Raw genomic sequence first — 12,835 nt, 5'->3', positions numbered from 1 at the left:
CATATTAAATAAACATATCTTGTTGTAGCAAAAAAAATAAAATAAAATAAAAAGAAAAGGAAACAAATGGAAACAATTCACAAATGATACTGCAACCAAGTTTTGTGTCATCATAAAAATGCATTTGATGGGTTGTTCGGAGCACTCTCCCGAGTGGCGGGATTTTTAGTGTGGCTCAACTAAAAGGGAAACAAAATGGGAGCAAAAGCAAAAATAAACAAACAAACAAACAAAAAAAGAATATAGTAAGTAACCCACAACAACTTTGTGATCCAACAGTTGCTTGGGGATGAGGCGCATATGGGGACACATGGGGACACACATAACGTTAATGTTATTGAAATGTGTCCTGACCACACAGTTGCTGCAACACGGGCATCGTAAAAGAAATGGCAGAGGTAGTAAAGGTACAACTACAGCAACACAAACTACATATATAGAGAGAGAGGCTGGCTAGCTGCTGGGTGGGAGGGTACTAGAGGGGGGTAACACAACTACAGACTGTGTGTGTGTGTGTGGGGGGAGATGTACAGAGGAGCAGGAGCATACATACGATACACGGAGTAACAACAAACAGCAATGCACAAATACAACGGTATAACAGAGGGGGGCAGGAGCTGTCAGGGGCGGGGTTTGGTTCGTACAGGTTGATGTACAGCTAGAGGGTACATAGTTCAAATACAGCAACACATGCCAAAAAAGAATCAAATGCTGTCCTGGCTCGCAAGCTTCGACTTTTTTTTTCAGGATATGTATGTTTCATTTTGATTTTGATTTTGATTTTGATTTGCTTTGTATTATTTTTTGCCGATTTATTTGGAATTGTTGTTGTTGGTATTTGGTATTTGTTGTTGTATTTTCGGATCAATCAAAACTCACATCGGGCATTTGCTGTAGGTGATGGTGGTGTGCTGGTACCGCTCCTGGTAAATGTGCCCCCTTTAACAAAGGATCCGCTAAGCCTGAAATACCAGCATGTAGACCACCGGTAGCCAAAGCAAGTGGAAATACTGGACAGGTCTAATAGTATTACATTTTTTTTAATTCGTTTTTTTTTTTTTACGATATTGTGTTCGTGGAATTTGAAGGTATTTTTTATTTGTTGTTGTTGTTGTTTTGCAAAAATTTTCAAAGAAGAAAAAAGTAGAAGAACAAAAGTTGATTTACCAAACATAAATTTTGAGCTCAAATATCTGTTGTTTATTTTTATTTATTTTTTTTTTTTATATTTATATATAATTCAAATAGAAAGCTTATAAAATATATATATGTGAATATATATTTCGCTAAAGTATTTTAGTTGGAAGCTTGCATAGATTCTCGTTCATTGGGACGGAGAAAAAGCTTTTGTAGGTCGGAGAGAGAGAGTGAACAAAAAAGTAGAGTGTGCAGAGTTTTGGTGTAAACGAAGGCAGTTCATGAATTTTAATATATGACATAAGTTTTGAGTTTTGGTAATTTATTGCAGAAAAAATAATAATTATAATACAAATGATAAACACAACTAAGAGAACAAACTAACAGAGGAGTGGGCAAACGATTTTGGGTCTGAATACTGTTGCCAGATCGGGTTAGCAAACCGTGAATGGATACTAAAAGTACTTGATGAGCGAAGGTCAATAAGTTAGTCGCAGTTAGCTGCCAATTTAGTGCCCAAATATAATCATAAATTATTTAAGGCACAGGTGCACACCCAGGTGCCATACTAACTTATGCTCTTTGTGTACCTAATTGACAACCGCTGGACCGCGACTATTGACTGGGATTATTCATTCAACACTACACGCCGCATTAAGCTAAAAACCAACACCGACAATAACCAAGGGCGGGTAAATAGAGAGAGAAAGAGAGAGAGCGAGAGCGAGAGATGGTATAACTATTTTGTTTGAATTATTGTTTTTGTTTGCGGACATTAATTGAATTTGAAGTGACAACAAAAACTTTTTGTTTAGTTTTCAAACTATATTTGTTTGGCACAAAGTGGCTGGCGAGGGCTTAGAGGGACTGTTGTTGCTGTTGCTGCAAATTTTGGACGGGGAAACCAAAGAGATATATACGATATAGATATATACTATATATATTTTGTATATACGGACGAGAGTAGAGTTGAGTGATGTGAGGGCTCGGGCAGGACGATATTTGAATAGTATGTTGTTGCAGTTGCTAATTGTATTATTATTATTGTTGTTGTTGCTGTATTATGTTAAATGTTGTATAATATACGAATACATATACATACATACATACATATATGCAAACATATATATATGCATATGCATATTTATAACACCTCTAAGGTATCAGCATTTTATGGGCCGACACATAAATTATTCTAGCTGCTGCCGTTGTTGTTCTTGTTGTTGTTGTTTTTTGTGATTAAAATTGTTGCGCAAATGGGATTTTGTTGTTTTGGCAAATGAACTTAACATTTTAATATATCTGTATGTAAGTATTTACTACACAAAAATTAAGAGTATTAAGTTTTGTATATATATTAAAAATATATTATACCGAAAATAAACGAAGGATAAATAGAGCAAAATTTGATATATTTGTTTTAAATTTTTTTGGGTTTTTCAGTTGAAATACTTTTAGTAATTGTTTATCACTCAAAAGGTTTGTTGTGCTTCTTGTTTATGGGGTATATTTATATATATGTGTATTATTATTATTATTTTTTGTTTAATATATTATAGAGATAGTGTAGTTTGAACATACTTCTCCACACGCTGCACGCGAGCCCTCGATTCGATTACAACACACACAGAGATACAGAGAGAGTAGAGAGAGTGACTGAGATAGATGAGAAACCCATTCTTTTAGTTTTGTGTGTGGTTGTGAGACTAGTGAAGCCCCCGCACAAAAACTCACTCGGTTGTAGAACCCTAAAACCAATGATTCCAAAAGTGCGGCCGCCCCCTTTTCCAAAAAAAAGGGCAGACACGACGCACTTGACGAAATCGAGCCAGAGAGAGAGCTGACACTCTCATTACAAGCTCTTAACCTGAGAGAAGAGAGTGCGAAAGAAACTAAAAAAAGAACACAAAAAAAATTATGTAAAAATTTATTTAAAAATATTATTAGATATATTTATTAATCAATATTTTCTTTTAGTTGCTGCTGTAAATGATTGAAATTAGTTCTTTGATTTTCGGAGGGGGCCACCTTTTGGACATTTGAAAATTGACTGGGTTCAACAATACAAGAGATATAAATATGTGAATATGAGCGCAAAGAAACGGTAATCGACTGGGTGTAATAAGTGGACAAAGAGCACCCACAGTCGGACAGAATCCAACTGAGGGCTCTGCGGGACATTTCAGAGAACTGCGATGAGAGTGGGTTACAAGTCGGTTCGGCTCTAGACAGCTGCCAAGGTTCAAGGGATTGTTTGATAAAAGTTTGTGGATAACAAAGATAGAGAGATAGAAAGAGAGAGGTGCAAATAATAAAAAGGTATTCTAAACGAGCATTGGATATAATTATAATTAGAGTGGATGAACAAACTAAAGACTCTTGTTTTATACACAAAGATAGGCATATAGAGAGAAATGTACATAAAATCAATTGAGTTAAGAGTTGAGGCAAACGGTTTTGTTTCTTGACGCGCATAGTGGTAGGTAAACCAAAGTAGTTATAATAGCCAAAAAGAAAGAAATTATTTATAGATAATATAGACAACAAAAATGTTATTTAGCTTATGAAAAGAATGGCAATATAAAAGTAAATGAATATTGGATTACGATGTATTTGGAAACAGTTAAAGTATGTAGAAATTAAGATAGATATATAGAAAGATTCGGCAGTAACTAGCTATAGAATGCGGCGTTATATTTGATCTCTTCGAGTAGATCTTACAAGACGGCTTAGACTAGACATAAATACATAATTCTAGGCACTGTTTAACATACCTCTTGTGTGGGCACCGCATAATTGCCCTGTATGGTAAAGGCCTGTCCGTTGGCCAGGATAACGGGTCCAGTTACTTGAGGCTTTGGTCGATACGGTATGGTAGCACCGCGTGGCGGGGACTGTTTAGGGGGAAGGAGAAAATATATTAGTTTGTGAAGTTGCATGTTGAGAATAACTACAAACTAATTCATATATAATATCTGGCCATAGATGGCGCCACAACTTGCTCTGTGCTCACAATAAAATGGCAATGTGATTAATTTCATCACTAGATTACAAGAATTACCCATTTCAATTCATATTCAATTATTTCAAGGTATAGCAATCGAATTATAGCGCTACCCGCCCATAGATGGCGCCACCTGTCACTAAATTCACTTTAGCTTTGACCAACTTACCTCCAACATGACAAGACATATCTGATAGATGCATTGGGTTATCTGCTCAGCGCTGCCACTCAAAGTAACCGCACGCTCCGTGGAGTTTGGCAACATTTCGCTGGCCACCTGTATGGAGCAGCCTGTGGTTTGGCGTATTTCCTTAATCTTTGAGCCACTCTTTCCTACATGTCGTAGCGCATAAACATAATAGAGAGCGAGGGAAAGAGGGAACAATTTCACATTTCGATTCTTTATACATATTTAATTTATGTGTCCATACACACCAATTAACGATCCACATTGACTGGCGGGCACAATCAATCGAATGGGTATTTGAGTTTTACCAACTTTGCCAACATCATTGAACTGCGAGCACCACTGAAACGGGTTTCAAGTTAGTAATGTGAAGCGTGAGCTTATTTCAAGAATTGAGTACAACAAACACCATTCTGCCAAAGACTTTCTCTAGCCAAACTGCGATTGTTTGGCAGTACTCTCATATATACTATATACTTTATATACATATATCGTGTTTGTTGTATCAATTATTGTGTGTGTTTTTCAGTCTTATGCAATCGACTGTGTGGCTGGGCAGCCGTTTCAATCTAGCGCACACATACCTCTTCAAATTTCTTTGTAATTAGCGTAAATGCCGAGAAGATTGCATTTGTTGTGCCAGATACCGTTACAATGCGTTCCGGGCATGAGCCATCCGAAATGTTAATTTTGGCACCAGACTGTAAAGATTTATAGGCGGTTAGATAAATGTAAAGTGAGTTGTTTCTTTTTTTTGTCTATGCTTACCTCTTCGCGAAATCTGTTGACAATTTCACCCTTTTTACCAATAATACTACCAACTTCCTGTAAAGAGAGAGAGAGAGAGAGAGAGAGAAAAGATATTGTATTAGTATGAGAAATAGACATTTTTAAATATGTAATATATTTTAAGAGCTTCTAGATCGACAAATTTATATATGATCTATAAAAACAAATACTTATACCATATATGCCAATAGATTAAATATTCATAGCATTATTAAATAATTTATTATGTTATATATTATTTATATTATTATTATTATTATTATTAGATATTACAATAGCCTTACGATCCTTTAAAATTGTATATTCAAGTTTATATATAATTCGTAAGAGTCGTTGTTATTTAATAAAAATTAAAATCTAGTTTTAAAGAATAAATAAATAAATTTCTTTATATCTTACATAAGATCAGTTTTCCTTAGTGTATTTAAAATCAATCTATTTCCTGCAATAATTATTATTTACTTCTGTATTATTTAAAAAAAATATTATTTTGATTTTTTTATTACTATATTTTATTATTACTCATTTATTTTATTATTTATTATCTCTACTGTATAAAATATGCTCATCTAAAATGCTACACAAGACTCTCCATGACTTGGTTCAGTTCACATATGTTTTTCAGTTTATTTCATTTTCTATTTTATTTTGCCAGCAACTGCTTCAGCGATGTGCAAATTCGATTAAATATTAAGTGATATTATAGCATGTGTAAATGTATGCGTGTATACCTCTCTCTCCCACTCTATCTCTCTCTGTGTGTGTAACTACTTTTGCATATTTAAGTGACACCGAAAGCGATTCACATGCAAACCAAAACCAGAGCTCCAATCGTGGCCCCTCGTCACCCCCCGCATCCACACACGTACAGAAATTGACGCTCGTAATGAAATTTGCGGGCAACGCGTTTTACGCGTTTTAATTGATTGTAAATATATGGCATAGCCGCAAGGGTGTACACACACACACACACACTCATATATATCTGTATATCTATATGTATCTGCATCTATGGAGCAGCACTTCACTCTGGTCCAATTGGCCGTCCTGCAAAAGTATTGAAACAATTTTGCTACTCACTGAAACTTGAACAAGCAATCAATAACTGCAAAAATATATATATAAATACATACATACATACTTATAGAAAACGAAATAACCAAACAACAAGAAAAATAACAGAATATCGAGAAATAAATCACATTAATTACACAGCAGCTGTCAACTCCACTCGTGTATCTATGGAAACGTGTTGGAAATTTTCAACTTTGCCGAAAATTTTCCTATTTTATTTTTTCTTTATCTCGTTTTGCGTTTATTGAAAATTGCGTTTTGTTTAACGGCATTTATTAAAAAATGCATTTTAATTGGAATTTAAGCCAGAATGCGCTTGATTGACATTTATATCATACTCAATTTTAAATATCAATTAAAACTGCAGTCACAATTCAATTCGATGCGAGGCATCACGGCTCAGCCAACAACCGATTTAGGCCAATTAAAATAATTTTAGGCTGTTCTATGATAGTTTACTAATTAATATCGAATGCCATTAATCTTACAAATTAAACGTCAATACATTGAGAGATCGAAATAACTGACGTGAATTGCAACCGATTAGCATTAGGCAAATATTCGATTAAGGCAAATGCTAATGGTAAGGCATATTGATTATGTCTAATCAGGTTTTCTGGGCATTGCGAATGTAGGCTTGAGAGTAGAGCATTGCAAATTTAGGAAAATTATGACAAGAGCTTACGGGAATGCATTAATTATAATGTAAATCTAGTAAAATAACTAATCAATGAAAATTATGAAATATCAATTACAGTGGTATTCATTTATTTTATGTAATATTTTTTATACATTATATTTCTTTTGTATAGCAAAGCATATACTAGACAGAATAGATAAATTTTTAAATATAGCTTATTATTCTTTTTTATATTAAAAAAATATATAAATATTTTTTTAAATATAACTTAAGGATTTATAATTATAATAAAATTATATATATATTTTAAATTAAATTTGAGATATTATAATTATAATAAAATAAATTATATTAAAATATAAAAAATGGTATAAGCATAAACTAAATTATTTTTAATTAATTCACTCTTTAATTATATTTCTTGTGCTAAGATCCAAAGTAATTAAATTTAATAATTCAAAATTAATAAAAATTTTATTAACAGCATTCGGCCTCTCGGCTTGCAAAACCACCTACCTACACAAAACTCGCATTTTATGTCAATTTAATCTTCGTATACTCAGAGGTTAAAATGAGTTAAAATGAGCATAAGGAGTATGAAGCCAAGGGGAGCGACACTCCCAGTCTAACAAGTGCATTTCCAAATGCTGCTCATAAAACTAACTGCTCCTATAACTCCAGATTTCAAGTCACTCGCTCAAACTACGTATAGTTTTGGTTTCTATAGAATTTTATGATTTAAAAATAAATAAATATTACACATTTACCATCTTGTATTGTTTCAGGACTCTGCAACTTAGGTTCGGTCAGCTATTGTATCATTTGCGCATATACATATATTATAAATATAAAATATATTTTCTTTAGCAAAATAATATTTAAGCCACGTTTTTTTTCGCACTTTAAGGATTTAGTAACCTTCAAACAGCGCAGTTTATGCGGCTGTCGCAAAGTTTATCTCAATATCTAAAAGCCTATCCATGGCCACGCACACACACACAGGTACATCTCCACATACACACACACACACACACATGTGCTTAGACAATGCAAGGTATAAGTATTTTGGGCATTTTGCCAGTCTGTCACAAAATGCAGAAGCAAAAGCAATAAAAGTATGATATTGTCGCCCCCTCCCACTTCCCTTCACATCCCTGCCACCTCAGCCAACTCAACTGAATCTATGCAAAAATTATACTTGTCTTGGCTTTTGTCGCTGATGGCTTTGGTTTGCTTTTGTGGGCCATTTTGCATTTGGCATTTTTGCCAGCTACTTGTGCACATTCATATATAATATTTATGCCCATGGTGCTAGGCTAAATGGCCGAAATATTTATTAGACACAAATGTCAGAAGAAATTGCCATAATTATTAGCATGATTATGGGTCTATGCGTTTATTGCGTTCTTATGCTTGTCTGCACTCAAGACAAATTTTGACGGCGCTCGATAATTTATGGGGGGCCTTCTCTAGCAATAGGCATTCAAGCTCACACACACACAAACACACACAGAGGCACAGACACAAAGTGTATTTCTCATATTTGAAGTAGCCTAAGCCAATGGCTATTAAGTTTGATGTGCTGCTCATTAGCGACGGATGCTCATCATCATTAATGCGCTCTGGTCAAAATGCGGCCATTACCTCCACGTTCACCTCCCCCTTCACCAACCGCTTCCGCCCCTCCGCCCACACTGTCAGCTTTTTCCTTCTGTCTCAGTCTCCTGCATATCAATTGCCATTTGCGGCTTAGAAGCTTACGCAATTTGCATAAATCTGTATGGGTCAAATGATCAGCTTTAGACATTTCATATTCCTATATAATACACATACACACTCACACATACACACTCACACATACACACTCACACACACACATGCATACATGCATACAGATGAAATCTCTGCACTTTCACTTGATTGCATTTTGCAACTGCTGCTCCTTTTGCTAAATGCCCGACAAATTTCTCCACAAAGTACACCGCACCACACAGACAGCAGCAACAGCACCACCACCGTCAGCACCACACATTTTGCATGGCAGCAATTAAATGCTAAAATTTTGCACTTCCAACTTTTGCAAGCAACCCATGCATCGATTTGTATGCAAAAATTCACTTTTGCGGTTGTGAATTCAAAATTTTGCATGTCATTTCATGTTTTTGTTGTCGTCATATATGTGTGTGTGTCCGTATCTGTATGTGTGTGTGTGTGCTATAAAATATGCATGGAAGAAGTAGCTAAAAACGAAACATTGTGCACATTACTGTGGTCCACTATATGCATTCACACACACGCACTCATACACTTGGACATCAGCTTCGCCAGCTTCGAACAAAAGATGCAGATTTTTGTTTATGATTATCGATTGCTAGCAAATATTTTGAGCTGAAATTCATTCAGTTGGAAATATATAGAAAAACAAATGGTAGACCGAACTGCAAATGTATATCATTTGAATTTAGTTTTTAATTACTTAAAATGACTTTAATGCACTTTGGCTATGGTATATTGTGTATTGGAATTTCCATTGAAATTAACAAGAAAAGAAAATGGTTTTCCAAGCAGTTGTATAGGAGACTATTGAATTGCATTTTAAATATATGAAATGAATTCGCTTTGAATATTATGGAAGTCGTGGCAGTTTTTAATTTTATATCCATATAAAATATTTCCATTTACTATTTGTGATATTGAGAAGTCTATCAGTTCTTCTAAATGTATTTCGACATTTGTTTTCATGCAATTAGTAATGCTTGGAAAGAGACGAAATGCAACTGTTGTTGCTGTTACTGTTATTTTAATCAAATTAAAAATGCAACCTACTGCGACTTGTGTAAAATTGTAATAGCTGTTGCAGCTGTTGTTGTTGCATTGCCCTTGCAAATTGTAAATTATTTAATTGTACAGTTTGCACTTTTCTGTTTTCATTTCAAGTGCCAGGAGCAGTCGCTGAAACAAGCAGCAGGGCGACAAATGCGCAGCATGATTTATTAAAACAGCAAAAGAAAAAATTTTATATATATATATATATGTATATATCAGAAAGGGGCAAGAGAGGTGGGGACCAACGCGTTGCACACACATGTGTGCACCAGCAGCAGCAGTAGTTTTTCGTGCAACAAGCTGTGCACACACGCACACATACACACATACACATATGTTGCCAGTACATTTGCGCCTCGGCCCCTGCCAGCAGTTGTCACATTGCATTTTCCAACATTTTGTTGCACAGTGTTTTCTTTTTTTTTTTTTTTTTTTTTGTATTTTTTGTCTTGCAATTTTTCTTGAACGGTCTCCATAAATGGTTCTCACGGTTGGGCAATTGTTTTTATTTTTTTTTTTTACTTTACTACAACATGCAATGCATTTATTAAAGTATTTTTTTTTTTTTTTTTTTTTTCGTTTATTTTGGTAAATATTTTAAACAATTTTCAGCATAGAGACAAATTTTTTAAGCTGCCACCAACGCAGCAGCAGAAATTTTGCACGCTCAGCATGATTGCCAGATAACTACAGCTATATCTATGTATACATATACATATATGTACATATATATATCTGTACATTTCTATATATTGTTTTGCTTTGTGTCTAAGCTGTCTGTACTTCGTCTGCTTCTTCCTTCTTCTCTTCTTCTACTTGTTCTTTCTACTGCTCTACTAACATCAAAATTGTATGTGGTGGCTTGGCGTTCTTTGTTTCTTTTGTTGCGGCACAATTAGCACCGTCCATTCTTTAGACTTAATGCGTTTCATTCTAGTGGCTGTTGTAGTTGTTGTTGTGGTTGTTGTTGTTGCTGATTCTTCTTCTTGTTCAGTGTTATTAAAGTCTCTTCTTCTACGTGGTTTTGGCCACATGCTTTACCAGCTAGCCAGCCAACCAGCCAAGCAGGCAGCTGGCTGGTCGTGTGATAAATGGGCTATCAAAATGTTGCGCTCCCTTGAGAATATTAGACAATCTGTTCTGTTCTGTTCAAGTTTTGTTAGTTTGTCTGGCCTCCAGCTTAATAATAGGTGGGTAATAATTAGGCACTGTAATTGTCGCTGGAAGGTGAACAAAGCTGTTTGTTTGTTGCTGTTGCGAAATGTTTAGCCAAGCTAAATAGCACAGTTAGGTCGTTAAAGCGAAGAAGCAAAAACAAAAACGAAGAAATTTGTTGCAATCGGTGCAAAAGAAGTTTCTTTAAACTTAATTCGTTTTGGACTTGGTCAGTAGAATAAATAAACAAATATAAATATATATAATTTATTTAAAACTTTCCATACTTGAAGAATAGAGATAATTTAAAATGTTATCTTTAATTTGGCTTAAAGTTTCGAGAACTTAGAGTAATAAATTTTTGTTATTTATAAAAAATAATAAACAAAATAAATAAAATAATAAAATAAAATAAAATGAATATAAAAAAAATGTATACACATATAAAAAAAAAAACAAAAAATAAATTGAGAAAATAAATAAATTAAAAAATAAAAAAAATAATAATAAATTAATTGATTTAAAAAAATAATTAGCTAAAAAATACAAAAATAAATAAATTTAAAAATAAATTAATAAAAAAGTAAATAAATTAAAAAATAAATAAATTATAAAATAAATAAATTAAAAAAGAAATAAATAATAATTTTAAAAAAAAATCTAAAATCACAGAAATTTATTTTAAATTGACTTTGTTTCTTTTACAAATTTTTATCAAATTTGAAGCAATCAACAATTAACAAAAATTCGGTCCATAAATTGTTTTCAGAGTTCCAGGCAAAAGGTCTTTGAAGTTGGCATTTAGAATGTCTTTCAAATTAAACAAAAAACAACAACGTAAAACAATGCCCTTTATAATTGAGTTTAGAAACACTGCAAGAGGGCCCATAATGAAAGGCAATTGTCAATACTCGGATTTATGCGAGTGCACAAGATTTATGACTGGATCAAGGCCACAATTCAGCTGCAGTATTTTGCATCTTTAATTAACTGGGCCTTATTAATTTTTGTTTTGCTTTTGTTATTCATTCAATTGCAATTGTTGGCAGTTTTGTGTGAAAGCCAGCAACAGATGTCGAATGAGTCAAACCAGAGATGAAGGCAAAGTCGTGATGCAGCTAATTAATTTATGACACAAAAAACAAAACAAACAACCAACACAAAAAGAAAACTCAGTGAAGCGACAATGTGAAAATTATAGAAAACGAGTAGGAGACCATTATAGTTGGCTAGAAATGACTGCCCAATGCGTGATCAGGGTCTAAAGTCGATGATCAGAGTCTAACGGCAATTGAATTGGAATGAAATATTGTTCGGGTTTGTGCAAGCTTTGTTAGTTTATATAGATCTGTAGAGATCAACTGGGATCCAATTACCCAATTTGCTGATAACTTATATATGTAGAAGAGCTTAGCTTTTACTACATCCCTGAGGAATTAATATTGCAGATAAACTAGCTTATTCTTTTTTCTCTAATTAATAGATAGAAGAGGAGGCAATCAGTAAATGTCGATTATTTAGATGAATCAATGATTCAAACTGCCAAGTCTGCCCTTTAAAAATATTTATTTCTTATTCGTATTATATTTCGTATTCCCAGTCTAATGAATTTATTGATTCTAAAAGATAATCGATTTTCTATTCTAAATATCTACTTTAAATAAGGCCATAAATTAAAGAATCTATGTTGTGAGGTCTATTCTAATACATTTGTCACGCCCTCATTAGAAATGCATACAAAATCAGAAAAGATTACCAATTTATTAAGTTAATAATTAAGTTAATTTTATAATAAAAAATAGACATGCATTGGACAAGCCTAATATACTCTATTTAATTACCTAAACGAGCATTAAAAACGAAAATAAAAACTAAAAAGTGAGCAGACAAAATATCGACTGCACTTTTTGTGTTGTTTAAGGTTCTGGTATTTGGCTTGCTTTTTCCTTAGCTTGTTTTTGCCGTTGTTGTTGTTGTTGTTGTTGCTTTTTGGCAGTCAGCCGCAAATTGCATAGAAACCAAA

General features: G+C 33.6%; 1 protein-coding gene across 10 annotated transcripts in view; it reads right to left on the bottom strand.

Annotated features, from left to right (window-relative positions):
• Positions 1 to 12,835, bottom strand: part of mub (poly(rC)-binding protein mub) — a 120,380-nt gene that overhangs the window by 10,057 nt on the left and 97,488 nt on the right. For 5 of the 10 annotated variants that reach the window (XM_089467692.1, XM_089467694.1, XM_089467693.1 and 2 more), the window contains 6 exons: positions 5,097 to 5,153; positions 4,913 to 5,029; positions 4,577 to 4,670; positions 4,311 to 4,474; positions 3,912 to 4,031; positions 880 to 1,020 (listed from right to left, as the gene is read on the bottom strand). In XM_089467692.1, coding sequence (XP_089323818.1) covers positions 880 to 1,020; positions 3,912 to 4,031; positions 4,311 to 4,474; positions 4,577 to 4,670; positions 4,913 to 5,029; positions 5,097 to 5,153 — 693 coding nt within the window. The remainder of the gene's footprint in view (positions 1 to 879; positions 1,021 to 3,911; positions 4,032 to 4,310; positions 4,475 to 4,576; positions 4,671 to 4,912; positions 5,030 to 5,096; positions 5,154 to 12,835) is intronic. The other 5 variants (XM_089467697.1, XM_018006973.2, XM_018006971.2 and 2 more) reach the window with 3 other exon arrangements.

This window comes from Drosophila arizonae, chromosome 4, assembly GCF_054131065.1.
Source record: "Drosophila arizonae isolate 15081-1271.41 chromosome 4, UAZ_ARI_1.0, whole genome shotgun sequence".
NCBI classification, from domain to species: Eukaryota; Metazoa; Arthropoda; class Insecta; order Diptera; family Drosophilidae; genus Drosophila; species Drosophila arizonae.
Note: the sequence above shows the minus strand (reverse complement) of the source record. Positions and strands in the feature narration are given on the sequence as shown.